Below are 22,385 nucleotides of genomic sequence, written 5' to 3'. Positions count from 1 at the left end.
CACACGATGGAATACTACGCAGCAGTAAGAAGGAACGATCTGGTGAAACATATGACAACATGGATGAACCTTGAAGACATAATGCTGAGCGAAATAAGCCAGGCACAAAAAGAGAAATATTATATGCTACCACTAATGTGAACTTTGAAAAATGTAAAACAAATGGTTTATAATGTAGAATGTAGGGGAACTAGCAGTAGAGAGCAATTAAGGAAGGGGGAACAATAATCCAAGAAGAACAGATAAGCTATTTAACGTTCTGGGGATGCCCAGAAATGACTATGGTCTGTTAATTTCTGATGGATGTAGTAGGAACAAGTTCACTGAAATGTTGCTATATTATGTAACTTTCTTGGGGTAAAGTAGGAACATGTTGGAAGTTAAGCAGTTATCTTAGGTTAGTTGTCTTTTTCTTACTCCCTTGTTATGGTCTCTTTGAAATGTTCTTTTATAGTATGTTTGTTTTCTTTTTAACTTTTTTTTTCATACAGTTGATTTAAAAAAGAAGGGAAAGTTAAAAAAAAAAAAAAAAAAAAAGAAAAAAGACAAACAAGGAAAAAAAAAAAAAAAAAAGATGTAGTGCCCCCTTGAGGAGCCTGTGGAGAATGCAGGGGTATTTGCCTACCCCACCTTCATGGTTGCTAACATGACCACAGACATAGGGGACTGGTGGTTTGATGGGTTGAGCCCTCTACCATAAGTTTTACCCTTGGGAAGACGGTTGCTGCAAAGGAGAGGCTAGGCCTCCCTGTATTTGTGCCTAAGAGTCTCCTCCTGAATGCCTCTTTGTTGCTCAGATGTGGCGCTCTCTCTCTGGCTAAGCCAACTTGAAAGGTGAAATCACTGCCCTCCCCCCTACGTGGGATCAGACACCCAGGGAAGTGAATCTCCCTGGCAACGTGGAATATGACTCCCGGGGAGGAATGTAGACCCGGCATCGTGGGATGGAGAACATCTTCTTGACCAAAAGGGGGATGTGAAAGGAAATGAAATAAGCTTCAGTGGCAGAGAGATTCCAAAACGAGCCGAGAGATCACTCTGGTGGGCACTCTTACGCACACTTTAGACAACCTTTTTTAGGTTCTAAAGAATTGGGGTAGCTGGTGGTGGATACCTGAAACTATTAAACTACAACCCAGAACCCATGAATCTCGAAGACAGTTGTATAAAAACGTAGCTTATGAGGGGTGACAGTGGGATTGGGAATGCCATAAGGACCAAACTCCACTTTGTCTAGTTTATGGATGGATGTGTAGAAAAGTACGGGAAGCAAACAAACAGACAAAGGTACCCAGTGTTCTTTTTTACTTCAATTGCTCTTTTTCACTCTAATTATTATTCTTGTTATTTTTGTGTGTGTGCTAATGAAGGTGTCAGGGATTGATTTAGGTGATGAATGTACAACTATGTAATGGTACTGTAAACAATCGAAAGTACAATTTGTTTTGTATGACTGCGTGGTATGTGAATATATCTCAAAAAAAATAAAAAAAAAAAAATAAAACACATTACAAAGCCACAATAATCAAAACAGCTTGGTACTAACACAAGACAGATATCTAGACCAATGGAATAGAATTGGAAATTCAGAAATCAACTCTCACATTTATGGCCAATTAATTTTTGACAAGGTAGAAAAGACCACTCAATCGGGCAAGAATAGTCTGTTCAACAAATGGTGCTGTGAAAACTGGATCTCCATTTGCGAAAAAATAAGGACACCACACATGAGGTGTATACCTCACACCATACACAAAAATCAACTCAAAATGGATCAAAGACCTACATATAAGAGTTAGAACTATCAAATTCCTACAAGAAAATGTAGGGAAGCATCTTCAGAACCCTGTGTTAGGCAATGGTTTTTACACTTTACACCCAAAACACAAGCAACAAAAGAAAAAATACATAAATGGGACCTCATCAAAATTTAAAACTTTTGTGCCTCAAAGGACTGTATCATGCAAGAAAAGTAACAGCCTACATAATGGGAGAAAATATTTGGAAACTAATTATCTGATAAAGGTTTAACATCCACACTATATAAAGAATTCCTTCAAATTAACAACAAAAAGACAAACAACTCAGTTTAAAAATGGGCAACATACTTGAGCAGACATTTCTCCAAAGAAGATACACAAATGGCCAGAAAGGACATGAAAAGACACTCAAAATCATTAGCCATCAAGGAAATGCAACTCAAACCCACAGTGAGATACCATTTCACACCCATTAGAATGGCTGCTATTTAAAAAATTGAAAATAAGTATGGAGAGGATGCAGAGAAATACAAACACTCATTCATTACATTACATTTCATATTTTAGCAGTATAAAATGGTGTAGCCGCTGTGAAAGTACAGTGATTCCTCAGAAAGCTATGTATAGAACTACCATATGACCTGGCAATCCCACTATTGAGTATATACCAAAAACAAAGCAAAACAAAAAACAAAAAAACACTGAAAACTGGGACTCAGATATTTGCACACTGATGCCCATAGCAACATTCATTATTCACAATTACCAAAAGATAGAAGCAACCCAGGAGTCTATAACCTGATCAATGGATAAACAAAATGTGCTATATACATATGATAGAATATTATTTGGCTGTAAAAAGGGATGAAGTCCTGATACAAGCCTGACAAAAAAAAAAAACAAACAAATATTGTATGATCTGACCGATTTGAAACAATTAGAATAAGCAAACTCATAGAGTCAGAATCTAGAATATAGGTTACCAGGGGATGGGATGGGGATAGGGAATGGGAAGTTAAGGCCTAAAATATACAGGCCTCAAATATAAGGCCTAAGAGTATTCCTATTTGGAATGATGGAAATTGTGCTGGTTTGAATCTGTTATGTACCCCAGAAAAGACCATGTTTTTTTAATCCATTCTTGTAGGGGCAGACCTATTGTGGGTGGGAACTTTTGGTTAGGCTATTTCAAGTGAGATGTGACCCAGCCCATTTGTGGTCCTTTGTGAAGAGAATAAAAGTCAGTAAAAGCCCAGAGAGAACAAGAAATGCCCCCATAAAAGCAAGAAGGACCCACAGGAGCCACATGTGTTGCCTCCCCACATGACAGAGGAAACACAGATGCCAGAAGCCTTTCCTCTGAGAAGGTATCCTCTTATTGATGCCTTAATTTGGACATGTTTATGACCTTAGAATTGTAACTTGTAACTTAACAAATCTCCATTGTTAAAAGCTGACTAATTTCTGGTATATTGCAGCCTGGCAGCTTTAGCAAACTAAAACAGATTTTGGTATCATTACGAATGGAACGCTGCAGTTTGCAAATACCGAAAATGCTGAAACAGTTTCAGAAGTGGATAAGGGGAAGATTCTGGAAGAATTGTGAGATGCTTGATAGAAAAGGTCTAGATTGCTTTGAAGAGACTATTAGTAGAAATATGGACCCTTAGCATATTTCTAAGGCCTCATGTCTAAGGTCCAAGAGGCCTTTGAAAGAATGATGAATGTGTCATTGTTAACTGGAAGGAAGGTGATCCTTGTTTTACAGTAGCAAAGAATTTGGCAAAATTGAGTATTGGCATTGGATGGAAGGGAGAATTTGAAAGCCACAAGCTGGAAAACTTAACTAAAGAGATTACCAAATTAAACGTGGAAAATGCAGCCTGGCTTCTCCTTGCAGCTTATAGTAACATGCGAGAGGTTAGGGATAAACTGACAACAGAACACTTGGGTACAAAGAAACCAGAAACTGATGGTTTGGAAAATTCGGAGTTTCTGGAAAGTAGGTCCCCAGAGAATAGAGCCCCATGTGAGGATTTAAGCATCAGCCATCTCAGTGTGAATCAGGACTGGAGATGGAGTTATCCAGAAAGGATTTGTGGAAAGTCCTATTGTTTGTCATCGGGACCCCTGTATGCTGCATGCTAAACTGACAAGTATGTTACAGGATCTGTATAAACAGAACCACTGCCAGTCTGGACAAAAAGGGACAGGTTGAAGGAAAAATGACTTCAAAGACAGAAACATGGAAGCTGAGGTCTGGAGACAAGAAACCTTGGGCCAGGAGAGCAGATCCACCCAAGCATGAGGAAAGGGTGTGTTTCCCCTCGAGTTTGGGAGGGTGGGATTTCCTCCACATTGTTTAGGAAGGGTGTAACCACCCCCCCCCCACTAGCAAGGGCTCTCAGATTCCTGGGGAATTTAGGGGAGCTTGGTCATACCTGTTGTTCAGGAAGAATGCTGCTACTCCAGACTTCAGAGAGGGTGGAGCACATTCCCTGGGGATTGGGGAGAGCCTGGCCACCACCCTACTGTTCTAAGGGGGTTGAGAATGTGCCCCAAAGATGGCAGACAGCTCAGACACTTGAAGAGAGTGGAGCCGAGAACAAGGTGGTCTTCCCCATGCTTGAAGATGTTGGAACCCTTATCCCCAGTGTTTTGAAGAAAGCAGGGCCGCTGCATAAGCCCCTGAAGAGGGTGGGACTCTCACTCTCTCAAGCCCCAAGGATAAAACACCCTTCTGTAAATGACTCTCAGACCTTAATATCTAATGAAGTATGCCCTACAGTATTTCGGAACTGTTTGGGTCCGATGACACCTATTTTCCTTTCAATTTCTCCCTATGGCAATGGGATTGTTTATCCTATGACTGTACCTCCTTTGTATATTGGAATCAGATAACTTGTCCTAAGTTTCACAGGTCCACATCTGGAGTGGAATTTTGCCTTAGGGCAGACAGTGCCTGTAACTGATTTTGATGAAACTTTGTACTTAATATTGTAACTGAAATGATTTAAGGCTTTTGTGACATTGTGATGGAATGAATGTATTTTGCATATGGAAACAACATGTCCTTTTGTAGTCCAGAGGGTGGAGTGTGCTGGTTTGAATATTTTATGTGCCCCAGAAAAGACCATGTTCTTTTAATTCATTCTTGTAGGGGCAGACCTATTGTGGGTGGAACCTTTTGGTTAGGCTATTTCAATTGAGATGTGACCTAGCCCATTCAAGGTGGGTGTTAATCTTCTACTGGAGTACTTTGTGAAGAGAATAAAAGACAGTAAAAGCCCACAGAGAGAACAAGACGTGCCCCAGAAAAGCAAGAAGGACACACAGGAGCTAAGAGACAGTCATTGAAACCAGAACCCAGGAGGGAAGGACCAGATATCACCATGTACCTCCCCATGTGATAGAAGAACCACAGATGCCAGAAGCCTTTCTTCAGAGAAGGTATCCTCTTACTGATGCCTTAATTTGGACATTTTCATGGCCTTAGAATTGTAACTTGTAACTTAATAAATCCCCAGTGTTAAAAGCCAACCAATTTCTGGTATATTGCAGCCCAGCAGATTTAGCAAATTAAAACAGAAATGCTTTGGTAATGGATGGTGGTGATGGTACCATAACACTGAATACAATTAGCAGCATGGAAATATATATCTGAATGTGATTAAAGGGGGAAGTGTTAAGATTGTAAATATGGTAACACAATAAAAATTTAAAAAAAAAAAATCCATGGAAATACACTACACAAACAGTGAACCCTAAGTTACACCATGGAGTTTAATAGTACAATTATTAAAATGTGCTATCATCAATTTTAACAAATGTTCCACACAAATACTAGGTGTTGGTGGTGGGGTGGTATATGGGAATATTCTTATTTTATGCATGATTGTTCTGTAAGCCCACAACTTTTCTAATAAAGAAAAAAATTTAAATTTCTTGTAATTTGTTACTTGTATATAGAAATACAATTGATTTATATAAATTGACTTTATATCCTGCAACTTTGCTAAACTCACTTATTAGTTCTAATAGGATTATCTGCATAGAGGATTATGTTGTCTACAAATAAAAAGTCAGTTTTACTTTCTCAAAAAAATGTTCCTTATAATGATAGTGGATTGAGGGTAAGCACCTCCTTTCATTTCCTCCTGAAATTCCACTATAAGGGCAAAAAAGAGGGACAAAAGGGGGGGGAAATAGGTCATGACCTAGCAATTAGGATTATTTCAGACTTTAAGAACAGCAACAAAAGCTACAAGAAAATTGAACAATGATTTCAAAATTCTGAAGGAAAATGATTTCCAACCTAGAATTCTGAAGATAAGACAATATGTAGTCTGAAAATATTTTTATCAAAAAGTTTATCTCACACAATTATGTAATTATATGATGATACTGTGAACCATTGATTGTACACTTTGCATGGATTGTATGATATGTGAATATATCTCAATAAAAACTGCTAAAAAAAAAAACAAAACAAAGTTTAACTCCCATGCATTGATCTCAAGAAGCCACCAGAGAATGTGCACTACCCAAATAAGGATGTAAGCTGAGAAACTACAAGCAGGGGGATGTAAGAAACAGGGAATTCCATGGGAGAGAGGCAAGTTAAGATCCTGGATGAGAGCTGTGAACCAGGAAAAGAGTATGACTAGTACAGGTGTGGCATGTGACAAGGCTGTAGGAGAGATTTCTTCAAGATGATGAAACTGATGTGTCTCAACACAATGAGAAGAAATTTAGACGAGCAGAGGAGAGTTTAAATTGAAATAGGGATTAGAAATATGGAAAACCAAGCAAAGGAAAATATATGACAACCATTAACTCTAGAGGAATCAAAAAGCTGTGTAGGAAAGGAGAAATATTCATAGTATACTACATGACTCAGTTGTAAGCATTAACTACATAGTTATTACAATGTAAAAACTGAATACTGAACCAATAAAAATATGATATGTGGAAAGGATGGGGTATAAGAACAGCATGTTGGGGAGTAGAGGAAAGGGAATTAAATCCTTACCATCCATAATGAAACACGAACATTATGAACATAATGAAAAATTCCAAAAGAATCATTTAAAGAGTTTGAAGTCTTTACCTCTGGGAAGGGAAAATGGGGAGGGAGCAGTGAGGAGATTAGAGTATGTCAAATATAGAAGCTCAATAAGTATTTGTGGGATGATTTAATGATGTTTTTCTTTAACAAAATACATATGCAAACAGGAAAAGGTGTAGTGCTATAACAAAATTTAACAGTAGTTATCATTTGGTGGTGAGATTGTGTACTTAAAATTTTTCTTCCTATATTTTATGAACATTCAGTTTACAAGCATTACATTTGTGATTAAAATTTTATTTTTAAAACTATCTTACAAACTAGGTAGGGAAGTACTGCCAGTTTCAAAGTTGAAGAAAACACCTCATGGGAAAACAGTGTCATTTCAAGATTTTTAAGCACCTAATTTCGTAAGAATCCAAGCTGTGTTTATGTGATTCCACTTCAAAAGAGATAAGATAAAGTGATATAGAACAAAATGCCAAAAGCAAAGGTGTACAGGCTGGGAAGGAAAGAGGGGAAAATGGGGAGTTATTGCTTACTGGGTACAGAGTTTCTATTTTGGTAATGGACGGTGCTGATGGTAGCACAGTATTTTAAGTGTAATTAATGTCACTGAAAGATACACTTAAAGAAGGTAAATTGGAGAGGGAGGGTCAAGATAGCAGTTTAGGGAAGTGTGGGATTTAGTCCATCTTCTAGGGCAGCCAGTAAATAGCAAGGAACCATCTGGAGCAACTGTTTGGGGGGCTTCAGACAACAGCCAGGAAGGCCCGAGACTGATATAATGTAGTACAGAACTGCAAGTAAATTCTTCCATGCTGTGGAGGCTGGTGTCCCTCCCTCCCTAACAAAGCAGGCTGACTCTGAGCCTCTCCCTGGTGGGAAACAGAAGCTCTCTCTACTAGGAGCAAGGGAAGAGTTGCTGAACCATGCTCCAATTGCAGATTTGATTAACAAATTCGGAATGCTGAATACCAGCTTTGAGCACAGTAAAATCTACAACACAAACAAGAAATAAACCAGGAGTTCTGGGAGCTAGAGACTGGCTCTGAGAAATATTTTTTTAAGCAGACCATTAAAGAAAGCAGCACACATTCTCCTTTTTCAGCCCTGCCCCAAGCAAGTGTGGACTTAAAGAATAACTGACAAAGTAATCAGCTGGAGAAGATCAGAGGAGATCATTCCCTAAAGGGCATTTCATCCCCCAAGACGGGGGTGGGGGGGTGGGGGAGGTGGGGGGGGTGGGGCTTGCCAAGGAAGCACAAATAGTGGCTGTCATTCAGATAATTTAGACCTGGGGGTTGGGATACAAGCAGCAATTTCAACCTACAAAAAGCAGAATCCAGCCTGCCTCAAACACACACATGACAGTGGAGAAAGAGGAAATGCATTAAGAGTCTGGCAATTTTTCCTACCTGCAGGGAACAGGGGGCTGAAGAGCAGATCCTCCCCCCACAAAAATAGAGGGGGACAAGGCCCAGCACAGATAGCGACTACTGTTTAGAGAATTCAAATGCTGGAAAACAGAGCCCACCTTCAGCTTCAGACTCTGGGTCAACCATACCCCTGGCGGGTACGGGCATCCTGATAAGTAAAGGCACAGTACCACTTTAAGCCCGTGGGGAGCAGAAGGCTGACAAATGCCATCTGATGGGCAGAAAAGGGAAAGCACAGAATTAAGAGGCTTCATAGGAAAAACTGGCAACCTGCTGGGTCCCATCCCCAGGGAACCTTGATACTGATTACACCACCTTCATGAGTCCTGGGCGATCTTGTCTAGGAAAACCTGACTAGGATTGAAGGATTGATTCTATGTGTGGGGACCCTCATCCCACTGCTGAATCTCTGGGTAACACTTGCTAGAGATAATGAAAGGAGGATTAAAAAACAGAGTAAAAACACAAAGCAAACAGCAGATCAACATTCCCTGAGGAGAAAGAGGGAAAAGAAAGCCTTTTCCTGGGAGTGAAATAACTGTACATAAAAAATTCTGAAAAATTCTAAGAGGTCTAGAATAAGTGGAAGCGAATGTCAAAGAACAGAGAACAAAGTCAAGCAACAAGAAAACCCTAGGCAAAAGGAGAGAAAATGACCTCCAGAATAAACTAATCAAGAAAACCAGATGCCTAGACACCAGCAAAAAATCATTAGTCATACTAGGAAGCATGAAGATACAGCCCAGTTAAAGATACAAACTAAAACTTCAAATGACATACAGGAGTTGAAACTACTTAAAGATGTTCAAACAAATCTTTTAAATAACTTCAGTGAGTTGAAGGAAAATGTGGAAAAAGAGATGAAGGATATAAACACTAGGTGACCAAAAAAGAAAAACTCAGAAGCTTGTAAAAACAAATGGCAGAACTTATGGGAATGAAAGGCAAAACAGAAAATATGAAAAACGGAATTGAGACATAATAACAGATTTAGAAAGGCAGAAGAAAGATTAGTAAACTATAGCACAGAATATCTGAAATCCTACACACAAAAGAAGAGATAGGGAAAAGAATGGATAAATATGAGCAAGGTCTCAGGGAAATGAATGACAATATGAGTGCACAAATACACCTGTTATGGGTGTCCCAGAAGGATATGAGAAGGGAAAGGGGACAGAAAGAATAACTGAGGAAATAATCACTGAAAATTTCCCAACTCTTATGAAAGATATAAAATTACAAGTCCAAGAAACACACTGCACCCCAGACACAATAGATCCAAAAAGACCTTCTCCAAAACAGTTACTCAGATTCTTAAATGCCAAAGACAAGGAGAGAATTTTGAAAGCAACAAGAGAAAAGAGATCTATTACATAGAAGATAAGCTCGTAAGACTAAGTGCAGATTTCTCAGCAGAAACCATGGACATGAGAAGGCAGTGGTATGATATACTTAAAATACCAAAAGAGAAAAAACTGCAACCAAGAATTCTATATCCGGCAAAACTGTCCTTCAAAAATGAGGGACACTTTAAAATATTTACAGATAAACAGACAGTGAGATAATTTTGAAGAAGAGACTTGCTCTACAAGAAATACTAAAGGGAGTGCTACAGGCTAATAGGAAAAGACAGGAGAGAGAGAAGTTTGAAGAAGAGAGTAGAAATAGCATCAGTAAGGGTAACAAAAAGGGTAAAAAGAGATTTAAAAAATAGAAAATAAGATATGACATAGAATCCAAAGGACAAAACAGTTGAAGAAAGCACTGAGTTTACAGTAATAATATTAAATGTTAATAGATTGAGAAAGGCAGGGCAAGATGCCAGCATAGAGAGGTGTGAAATTTAGTTACTACTCTACAGCAACAAGTAAATAGCCAGGAACAACCAGAAAATAAACTGGATCAACTGAAGCAGGACATCCGTGACCAGACAACACTGTACACCAGTAAAGAATGGGTAGAATGGCTGAGATCGCAACATAGAACTGTACATAAAGCTCACAAACTGTGCAGCTGGTGACCCTCCCCCACCAGCATGGCCGGCTGAGTTGCGAAACTTTGCTGTGGGAAAAAGAAGTAATACCTGCTGGGAACAAGGAAATGTAGCTCAACCAAGCTCCAATTGCGGTTTTAATTAACAAATCTGGACTACTGAATACATGCTACAAACACAGATAAACCTGGAGTAAGCAGGAAAGGAACCCAGAGGTTTATCCTGGCAGAGAGGAGGCAGGGCTGATGGAAAAAAGATACATAAATAAATAAAAACAGAGGCTTTTGGGTTCACTGAACTCAGAATATTGGAAATCGGGCTGTTTCCCAAGAAAAGGGGCACAGAGAACAGGGTACCAACTCCAGTTCTTGCCTGGTGAACTGGAGGGCTGGGGACTGGCTCTGAAAAGGGGACTTCTTGTCTTTTTTTTTTTTTTTTTTCCTTTGTCTCTCTCATTAGAGAAAACCTCAGGCATTTTCAATAGTCAGCACTGACCCAGGCAAGAGTGGAATTAAGATAGAAAGTCAAAGGAAAAACTCAAGTGTAAGAGACAATGTCCCTAAAGGGATAATCTTCCCTAAGAAAACAGGGAGTGGGCGACAGGGCCCAGCTCAAGTAGTGGCCCTCCCTAAAAGAACTCAGACCCCAGGGCCTGGTATGAGGGTGGGAGGACAGAAACAGCCTAAGTTTGGTTTCTGATACCCTTAGTCCCTGGCTGGGACAGGGTCCACTGAGAATTAAATACCCCACATCTCTTTACATTGGTTGGGAGCTATGGGTTGAAAAGCACCACCTGCTGGGCAGGATAGGAAAAGGACAGAGTCTAGAGCACTCACAGGAAAGTCTGACCATCTTCTGCATCTCACCCTCAGGGAAATCTGATACTGAATACAGCCTTCTCCTGAGACCTGGGCCCCTCTGGTCAGGGAAAATCTGACTGGGGTAATCAAGGAAACCAGATGCCTAGACAATAAAAAATTACAAATCACTCTAAGAAAAATGAAGATATGGCCCAAAGGAATAAACTTACACTTCAACTGAGATACAGGACTTGAAACAACTAATTATTAATCAAACAAATCTCCTAAATTAATTTAAAAATCAAACCAACAAGTTGAGGGAAGATATGGCAAAACAGATGAATGATATAAAGAAGACATTGGGCAAACATAAGGAAGAATTCAAAAGTTTGAAAAAACTATTGGCAGAACTTATGGAAATGAAGGCACAATAAAAGAGATGAAAAAACAATGCAGACATACAACAGCCGATTTGAAGAGGCAGAAGAAAGGATTCATGAACTGGAGGACAATGGCTGTGTGGGGGTGGAATGTGGAAATCCCCGGCACAGGGCATTCATGAAGGGCCTTGAAGATTGCACACAGCAGCTTGTGTGACCCAGGTCAGTTAAGGTTTGACCTATTCTCCTTGTAATATAAGGTGCTAAATGTAATCTATACCCAAAACTACCTCCTCCCCAAGACTCCCTGAGATACTCTTATCTACAAGATAATCTACAATCCTCCCCTCCTCCTTGCTGATTACAATCACTCCCTCCATATGTTGCACACAACCCTCCACTCCTCGCCTCATGCTCTCATATCCATTGGAATGTTGAACTCTTATAACCAGCTTATTCAGCCCCCAAAGTGCGGACTATTTCCACATTGTGCTCTGAACATGCCGTCATTCAGAGCAGCTCCTTAATCCATCCAGAGAAGCTCCTGATTTCAGGGCAATGTGGCTCGACTTCCCCACCCTGTAGGTAAGCCCTATAATAAAAGCTCATGTCTCAGAATGTGTCTGCTGCTTTCTTTAGTCCCTTGGCTACGAAAGCCCTCTTGGGCTGTGACAAACATGAAAAGACATTTCTCTGAAGAAGAAATACAAATGGATGAAAAAATGTTCATCTTTGCTAATTATTTGGGCGATGCAAATCAAAACCACAATGAGGTATCCTCTCACACCAAGAAGAATGGCTGCCATCAAGCAAATCAAGCAAACATGAAACTAAAATGTGAGAGAGGATGTGGAGAAATTAGAACTCTTACTCATTGCTGGTGGGACTGTGTAATGGTTTAGCCACTCTGGAAGACACTTTGGTTGTTCATCAGAAAACTAGGTATTGAGTTACCCTACAATCCAGCAATTTCACTTCTCGGTATATACCCAGAGGACCTGAAAGTAGTGACATGAACAGATATTTGCACACTGATGTCCACAGTGGCATTGTTCACAATTACCAAGAGACGGAAGCAACCTAAATGTCCTACATCAAATGAGTGGATAAATAGGTACATACATATGATGGAATACTCCGCAGCAGTGAGAAAGAATTAGGTTGTGAAGCATATGACAACATGGACGAACCTTGAGGACATAATGTTGAGTGAAATAAGTCAATACAGAAGGAGATATATGGTATGATACCACTAATATGAATTCTGTGAAAAACATAAAACAAGCTTCTTTATTGTAGAATATAGGGGACCTAGAGATAAACACAACTAGTGAAGAGGGAACAATAATCTAATAAGAACAGATAAATTATTGAGGGTAATCTTAATGATATGGGAACGCTCAGGAATGACTATTGTTCATTAATTTTCTTGGGGTGTGGTAGGAGTATATTGGAAGCAATGTAGTTATTTTAGGATATTGGTTTTTCTTTTTCTTTTGTTTTGTTTGAAATGTTTTTTTAAATTGTTTGATAAATAAAGTTTAAAAAAAAAAATCAAGGAAGACCTAAATAAATGGAAAGACATTCAATGTTCATAGATCGGAAGACTAAATATACTCAAGATGCCAATTCTATCCAAACAGACTTACAGACTCAATGAAATACCAATACAAATTCCAACAACTTATTCTGCAGAAATAGAAACACCAATAATCAAATACATTTGAAAGGGTAGGGTGCCTGGAATAGCTAAAAATATCTTGAGAAAGAAAAATGAAGTGGGAGGTCTTATACTACCAAACTCTAAAGTATCTTACAAAGCTACAGTGGTCAAAACAGCATGGTACTAGCATAAAGATGCATATGCTGACTAATGGAATAGAACTGAGAGTTCAGAAATAGACCTCATCTATGGACAATTGATTTTTGATGAGGTATCCAAGTCTACTCAACTGGAACAGAACAGTCTCTTCAACAAATGTGCTTGGAGAACTGGATGTCCATACCCAGAAGAATGAAAGAGGACTCCTACCTCACACCTTATACAAAAATTAACTCAAAATGGATCAAAGACCCAAACATTAGAGCTAAGTCCATAAAACCTTTAGAAGAAAATGTAGGGAAGTATCTTAAAGATTTTGTGGTAGGAGGTGGTTTCCTAGATCTCATACCCAAAGCACAAGCAATGAAAGTAGTAGTAGATAAATGGGATCTCCTCAAAACTGAATACTTTTGTGTCTCAAAGGAATTTTTCAGGAAAGTAAAAAGGCACCCTCCTGAATGAGAGACAATACTTGGAAACCACATATCAGATAAGGGTTTAATATCCAGAATACACAAAGAGATCCTACAACTCAACAGCAAAAAGACAAACCACTCAATTAAAGAATGGGCAAAAGACATGGATAGACACTTTCCCAAAGAGGAAATACAAATGACTCAAAAGCATATGAGAAGATGCTCACTTCATTAGCTGTTAGGGAAATGCTAATCAAAACCACAATGAGATATCATCTCACACCTACTAGAAGGGCCATTATCAAAAAAACACATGAAACTACAAGTGCTAGAGAGGCTGTGGAGAAGGAATACACCTACTCACTACTGGTGGGAATGTAGAATGTTGCAGTCACTCTGGAAGGCAGTTTGGCATTTCCTCAGGAAGCTAGGTAGAGAATTGCTATAGGACCCATCAATCCTATTACTAATACTCAGAAGAATTGAAAGGACCCAAACAGATATTTGCACACTGATGTTTATAGAAGCAATATTCACAATTGCCAATGGCTAGAAACAGCCCAACCGTCCCTCAACTGACAAGTGGATAATCAAATTGTGGTATATACATAAGATGGAACATTATGCAGCTGTCAGATGCAATAAAGTCATGACCATGCAACAATGTGGAAGAACTTTGAAGACATTATGCTGAGCAAAATAGGCCAGAAACAAAAGGACAAATACTGTAACATTATGCAGCTGTCAGATGCAATAAAGTCATGACCATGCAACAATGTGGAAGAACTTTGAGGACATTATGCTGAGCAAAATAGGCCAGAAACAAAAGGACAAATACTGTAAGATCTCACTAATATGAACTAAATATAATGAGCAAACTCAGAGTTAGAGAGCACAGGTTCTCAGGAAATAGAAAGAGGGCAGAGATTGGACAATCAATGCTTAAGGAGTACAGAATGTTCAATAAGGTTGATTGTACCAGTTTGAAACTGTTATAGACCCCAAAGGAGCCATGATGTTTTAACCCAATCTTAGAGTGGAAACTTTTGAAATTGTTTCCATGGAGATGTGACTCACCCAACTATAGGTGATAACTCTGACTGAATGATTTCCATGGAGGTGTGGACCCCACCCATTCAAGGTGGGTCTTGATTAGTTCACTGGACTATTTATAAGTGCTCAAGAGCCAACACAGACACTTGGAGACGCAGACAGAAGGATGTTTGGAGATTCTAAGTTAAGAGATGAAGCCCACAGTTTGCCCCAGAGAAGCTAAGAGAGGACCCCCAGATGCTTCAGGAGAAACGCCCTGGGAGAGAGAAGCAAGGACACACAGGAACTGAAGAGAGAGGAGTGAAGACAGAATCCCAGAGACATTTTGGAAAAAGCCATTTTGACACCCAATCTGGGAACACAGGACCAGCATACACCAGCCATGTGCCTTCCCAGCTGACAGAGGTCTTCCAGATGATATCAGCCATTCTTCAGCAAAGCCAATCCATTTCTGGTATTTTGCATGACAGCAGCATTAGCAAACTGGAACAGATTTTGGTACCAGAGAAGCGGGATGCTGCTAAATTAGCAAACATGTTGGAACGGCTTTTTAAATGGAAGGGGAAGATTCTAGAAGAATTATGAGGTGCTTGATAGAAAAGGTCTAGATTTGTTTGAAGAGACTCTTGGTAGAAATATGGACTCTAAAGATACTTCTGATGAGGCCATAAACAGAAATGATCAATGTGTCATTGCCAACTGGAAGAAAGGCGATCCTTGTTTTAAAGAGGCAGAGAATTTGGCAAAATTGAGACCTGGTGTCAGACGGAAGGCAGAATTTCAAAGTGACCAGCTGGGATACTTAGCCAAAGGGATTTCAAAGCCAACTATGGGAAACAGCCTGGCTTCTCCTTGCAGCTTATAGTAAAATGTGAGAGGCAAGAGATAAGATGAGAACTGAACTCTTGGGTTCAAAGAAACCAAAAATTGATGGTCTGGAAAACTTTGGGCTTGTAGAAAGTGAAACCCCAGACGCTATAGCCCAACTTGAGGATTTAATAAAACCTGAAACCAGCCAGCCACTTCAGTACAAGCAAGGATTGGGGATGGAATTATCCAGAAAGGATTTGTGAAAAGTCCTACTATCTGGTGGTTTTGATCCCTGTATGCTGCATGCCAAGCCAACAAATTTTCTGTGAGATCTGTATAGATGGAACCATTGCCGTTATGGACTAAAATGGACAGAAAAGGGGCAGATTGAAGGAAAAATTTCTCCAGAGAAGGCAGAACCATGGAAGCCAAGGTCTAAAGCCCAGAAATCTCCAGCAGGAAGAACAGAGCAACCCATGTACATGGAGGCAGAGGGAGGGCCTTTTGCCTCGATGCTCAGAAGAGTGCTGCCACCCCACCCCTCAGAGAGGGTGGAACACATTCCCTGGAGATTGGGGGAGAACCTGACGACCACCTCACACTTCTGAAGGGGTAGAATGTGTGCCCCAGAGATGGAAGAGTCCAGGTGCCACCCCAATGTTTGAGGAGGGTGGGGCTGAGAAGGTGGCGTCCCCAAAGTGCCAATATGTTGGAGCACTCACCCCAGCGTTTAGAGAGAAAATAGCTCCTGTGAAGGCCCTTGGAAAGGGTTGGACTCCTGCTCTCTCTAGCCCCAAGGATAAAATGTCATTCTGTAAATGACTCCCCAACTCTGAAATCTAATGAAGATCCCCCTGCCGGTTTTAGGAGCTGTTTCAGACCTTTGAACCCTGTTTTCCTCCCAATTTCTCCCTATGGCAATGGGAATGTTTATCTTATCACTGTCACTCCTTTGTAAATTGGAAGCAGATAACCTGTTCTAAGTTGCACAGCCAGTGGGGATTTTTGCATTAGGACAGACCATGCCTGTAATAGATTTTGATAAGACTTTGTACTCATCTATATTGTGATGGAATGAATGTATTTTTGCATTTAGAAAGAGCATGTCTTTCTGGGGTCCAGGGGGTGGAATGTGCCAGTCTGAAATTGTTATGGACCCCAAAGGAGCCATGATCTTTTAACCCAATCTTAGGGTGGAAACTGATTGAGTGTTTCCATGGAGATGTGACTCACCCAACGATGGATGACAACTCTGAATTATTTCCATGGAGGTGTGGACCCCACCCATTCAGGGTGGGTCTTGATTAGTTCACTGGACTACTTAAAAGAGCTCAAGAGCCAACACAGACACTGACACTTGGAGATGTCTGGAAATGCAGACAGAAGGATGTATGGAGATACTAAGAGATGAGGCCCCGAGTTTGCCCTGGAGAAGCTAAGAGAGGACCCCCTAGATGCTTAGAGAGAAACGCCCTGGGAGAACAAGCAAGGACACACAGAGGCAGAGAGAGAGAAACAAAGAGAGACAGAAGTCCAGCTACATTTTGGAGAAAGCCATTTTGAAACACAACCTGGGAGCACAGGACCAGTGCACGCCAGCCATGTGCCTTCCCAGCTGACAGAGGTGTTCTGGACGCCATCGGCCATTCTTCAGTGAAGGTATCCTCTTGTTGATGCCTTAGTCTGGACACTTTTATGGTCTTAGAACTGTAACTTTGTAACAAAATAAATCCCCTTTATAAAAACCCATCCATTTTGGGTATTTTGCATAACAGCAGTATTAGCAAACCGGAACAGCAAGCTAGAGGATAAAAACGGGGATTGTATAACTTAGCGAAATCTATAGTGGACAATGATGGTGCTTAATTGTACAAATATAAGAAAGTTTACAGGAACAAGAACAATGTGTCTCACTATTACAAAGTGTTAAAAATGGGAAGGTACATGGAAAAATACAGTTAATGCAAAGTAAAGTCTACAGTTAACAGTAACACTGTAATATTCTCTCATTAATTGTTACAAAGGCAATATACAAAAAAGCTAAATGTAAATAAGAGGAGGGTATAAGGGAGGGGCACAGGATTTTTTTTTTTCTCCCCCTTCTTTCTTTTCTGGAGAAAAGGGAATGTTCTCATATAGTTTGTCATGGTGAACGCACAGCTAATTGATTATACCAGGAGCCACTGACTGTACGCTTACGATGGATTGTATGGTATGTGAATAAAACTATTAAAAAAAATAAACAGAAAACTACAAGTGCTGGAGGAGATGTGGAGAAAGAGTTATACCTATTCACTGTCGGTGGGGAACTGGAATTGTGCAGCCCCCTCTGGAGCTAGGTATGGAGTTGCCATGTTATCTGGCAATCTGTTACTAGATATATGTCCAGAAGAACTGAAAGCAGGGACACGAATAGTCATTTGGACACTGGTGTTTATGGTGGCATTATTCACCATTACCAATGGATGGAAGTAGCTCAAGTGTCCCTCAACTGAAAAGTGGAAGGGTGAACTGTGGTGTACATATACACAGTTACAGAAAGGAATGAAGTCATAAGACATGCAATGAGGTGAATGAACCTTGAGGACATATGTTGAGCAAAATAAGCCAGAAACAGAAGGACAAATATTGTATGGTCTATAATATTGTCCATTATGTTAAAACTTCATGTGAGACTAAAGGAAGAGATGTTGTATCCAAAATTCTAATTCTTTGTAGCACACAATCTAATTTGACTTGTCTGGTGAGTTTATTTAAACAACCTAATTACACGGAAACTAGAATAGGGAATGAGATCTTGTTATTCTGTTAAGGTTAATGTAATACCCTGACACATTCCAGAGGATTTTGGGCAGAAAATAAAGTATTTGCAAAGTTTCTTGAGGGACTGGAGGAAAAATGTGGGACTATTGAACACCCCTGAATTCCTGATATTCTCTCAAGCACTAGGGACTCCCAATTAAATAAGCCAAGTCCTTGGTGTCGAGGCTTGCCCTTATAGGACTTATTTCTATAATGGGAAAGCAAAGCCTACTTATAATTATGCCTAAAAGTCACCCCTAGAGCACCTCTTTTGTTGCTTTGATGAGGCCTCTCTCTCTAAGCCAAACTCTGCAAATAAACTCTCTACCTTCCCCTCTACATGAGACGTGACTCCCAGGAGTGTAAATCTCCCTGGCAATGTGAGACATGACTCCCGGGGATGAGCTGGCCCTGGAGTCATGGGATTGACAATGCCTTCTTGACCAAAAGGGGGCAAAGAAATGAAACAAAATAAAGTTTCAGTGGCTAAGAGATTTCAAATAGAGTCGAGAGATCATTCTGGAGGTTACTCTTATGCAAGCTTCAGCCAGATATTGCAAATTGCCACAGTATACCAAGCCCCAACCAACAGTATTCCTGAAAACCCTAAAGGATACCCTGGACTCTATCTAACACTCTACAAAAGTTTTACTTAGTAAGTTCAGAAACTTAAAGTCTCCAGATTGTTCCTATGCCAGATAAGCCATAAAACCCAGAAGTGCCAGTCTCTCCAAGAACATAAACCAGTTTCATTCCTCCACCCCATAAGGTCGATACCCCTTTGCAGCATGAATAAGATAGAAGGGTCATTGCCCAGATATACCTGATGACTGAGAGTATACTCAGATGAGATGAAGGAGTTGTAATAGGGAAGTTAGGATTTAACAAATGATTATGACTACTGAATCATTATATATATATATATATATTTTAGTTTCTGGTGTATTAGAGTAGCCTGAAGGAAATACCTGATAATGTTAAACTGTAATCCACTAGTCTTGGTATTTAATAATGATTGTATAACTATATAGCTTTTATCTTGTGACTGTATGACTTTAAGAACCTTGGGACTGATACTCCTTTATCCAGTTTATAGGTAGATGAGTAAAACAATAAAGACCTGCATTTAAAAAAATAAATAAATAGTAAGTTGGGAATAAGGGGGAAAATACCCCTATGTAAACTATGGACAACAGTTAATAGTACTATTTTAATAATCTTTCATCAATTGTAACAAATGTAACTACTGTTAAAAAAATAGAATTAAAAAAAAATCTAAGTGCTATCGTAATTGTAACAAATTTTCCACATCAATGCAAATGTTGCTGGTGGGGTGGTGTATGAGAATTCTGTATTTTATCCATGATTATTCTGTAAATCCACAAATTCTCTAATAAAAAAAAGTTAAACAAGTGAAAGAAATTAGGAAATGTATTTGGAAGTTATGTCTGAATTTACAATACTGCTCTTACATATTTAATATTGGTAAATAGTTTAATCATCCTTTTTGTTTCATGTTTTTTCAATGATCCTGAAACTAGTGACTGTTTATAATTAAATTTCACTATTTGACTAAGCACATGTTTTCTTTTTGAGAATAAAAAGCTTTAAAACTTTTTTTTTAAAAAAAAGGTTAAAATGGCAATTTTCATCTTACGTTTCCACAATACAAAAACAAAAGCAAATTTTTGAAAAACAATCCTAGCTCTTTTAAATTCAGATTCATGGAGTGCGATGATTAAGTTCATGTGTTGACTTAACTGTGTTATGGTGCCCAGTCACTCAGTCAAGCAAGCACTGGCCTGATTGTTACTGTGATGGCATTTCATGGATTTAAATCATTAGTTAATTGATTGCATCTATGGCTGATTACATCTACAACCAACAAAGGAGACTGCCTTCAACAATGAGAGAAGTCTCATCCAATCCATCAAAGGCCTTAAGAGGAGAAGTGATGATTTCAGCCGTCAGAATGGAGACTTTCCATCTCTACCTCAGTCTGCCAGCTTCTCCTGGGGTATTCACCCAAACCTCCATCCGAGTTCCCAATTTCTGGCCCGCCCTGCAGAACTGGATTTGCCAATCCCCACTGTAGCATGAGCCAGTTCCTATAAATCTCATAATATTTACATATATCTATGTAAATATATGTATCTTGTTGGTTCTGTTTCTCTGGAGAACCCATTAGGTTTCTCATAAGCACCTACACAGAGCTTTGTAGGTGAAAAGTAAAGTAAGAACAAATCATCACTACATTTGAATCTCTTAACATCTGTACCTCTAGGCTACTCAAGTCTGAAACTATCTGGGATGGTTAGCTATATGTACCCCAAAAATCATGTTCATAAAGCTAATCAATTCTTGTGGGTATAAACCTATTGCAGGTGGGATCTTTTGATTATTTCAAAAGTATTTCAGTTGAGGTGTGCCCTAGGTGGGTCTTAATACTTTAATTGGAGTCCTTTATAAGAGAATGCCCGAGATCGCAGCATAAAATCTGTAAGCAAAAACTGCAATCCAAGACGGGAGCCCCTTTCCCTCTACGGCCCGAACTGCAAAGAAGCTGAGAAAGTCACAGACAGAGAAGCCAAAAATTAAAAGCAAGGAAACCTGGGAGAGAAGGACCAGCAGACATTGCTACGTGCCTTGCATTTGGCAGAGGAACGAGGATCACTAGCAGCCTGCCTTCAGAAAGAAGGTATCATCTTGATGCCTTGATTTGGACATTTTCATGGCCTCAGAACTGTCAGCTTGTAAGTTGATAAACCCCATTGTTAAAAGTCAGCCCATTTCTGGTATATTGCATTTCAGCAGCTTTAGCAACCTAGAACACCATCATTACACCCTAGGCCAACTCTTAAGGCCATGACATTCACAAGTTAAGCCTAACAAAGCAATTTACCTGCAAGAAAGTTTGGCTTCCAATTGCTACCCCTCCTGCAAATAAATATGTCTGCCACACGTGTCCACTGCAGACATAGACATAAGTTATTCAAAGACCTTGGAAAACTCAGCATCGCAAATCATAAATCCTACGGTTCGAAGGAGCACCGGAAACGTTAACGGTGTCCACACATGGCAGCACAACAAAGAGGTTACCTGCGGCTTTCTTCATGCTGTCTTGGGGCTGAGTGGGCGTGGGGCGGGGCGTCTTCACCGGGTCCTTGGGACCTTCTTGGCAGTCTCCCCCTCGAAACCCAGGGCAGCATTTCCATTCCAGCTGTGTCACCGTCTTGTACTTGGTGACATACCTGGGCCTGAAGTTCACTCGGTACCTGCCGAAGAAAGGGCATCATTTCTCTCCATTGGCTGCTGCTCAAGGCACCTCCACACTCCCCTTCCCCAGAGCTGGACCCAGAAGAAGAGGTTCCAGGTCCCACGGGCCCCCTCTGCTCTCCCAGGCTGAGCTGGAGGGGATTACCTGCTCCTCAGGCCAGCCTGGCCCCTGGGGTTCAGCCAACACCGGATCAGCCTCAGGAGGGCAGGAGCTCCCCTACTTCTCCATCCCTCAGACCCACCTGCCCCCGACCACCAAAGGCAGTGGAAACTGGCAGCTTAGAACTTGGCCCCTCTACTCCCATCTGACAAGGACATTTTTACACCCACAAGCTTTGGCCTAACTGAGAAACTTCAGTTCTACCACTCACTGCTTTGTGGAGGTTTTTTTCAGGTGTAACATGCAGTTGTTTGGTTTTGTGGCTGCACCCTCAACTCCTGTAACACCAGCCATATTTCTCTTGGCACCTGCTTTCTCTAACACCAGCCAAGCTCCCAGGCCCGTGAGCCTTTGGAGAGGGCCCCTCTTGCTACCTGTGCTCAGATCTTCTTAAAAATATGCCCTGATCCATACTGTTAAAGACAGAAATAAGGAGGTGTCCAGGGGCTCGGCAACCCCCTAAGCACCCTTGCTCACAGCCCCAGGCCCCAGCCAGGCTTGCAGGGCACAGGCCTGTCTGAATTGACCCTGGACTTGTGCTTTCTGGCTCACCACTGTCTCCAGCCTTCACTTTCTCTTCAGTTCTAACACCAGCATGAGCAGCTG

General features: G+C 40.4%; 1 protein-coding gene across 3 annotated transcripts in view; it reads right to left on the bottom strand.

Annotated features, from left to right (window-relative positions):
• EMILIN2 (elastin microfibril interfacer 2) overlaps positions 1-22,385 on the bottom strand; it is a 97,651-nt gene that overhangs the window by 50,395 nt on the left and 24,871 nt on the right. For all 3 annotated transcript variants that reach the window (XM_037805987.1, XM_037805988.1, XM_037805989.1), the window contains exon 3: positions 21,443-21,618. In XM_037805987.1, the coding sequence (XP_037661915.1) occupies positions 21,443-21,618 (176 nt within the window). The remainder of the gene's footprint in view (positions 1-21,442; positions 21,619-22,385) is intronic.

The sequence above is a fragment of the Choloepus didactylus genome, chromosome 16 (genome assembly GCF_015220235.1).
Source record: "Choloepus didactylus isolate mChoDid1 chromosome 16, mChoDid1.pri, whole genome shotgun sequence".
In the NCBI taxonomy this organism is placed as follows: Eukaryota; Metazoa; Chordata; class Mammalia; order Pilosa; family Megalonychidae; genus Choloepus; species Choloepus didactylus.
This window is presented reverse-complemented; position numbering and strand designations above follow the sequence as displayed.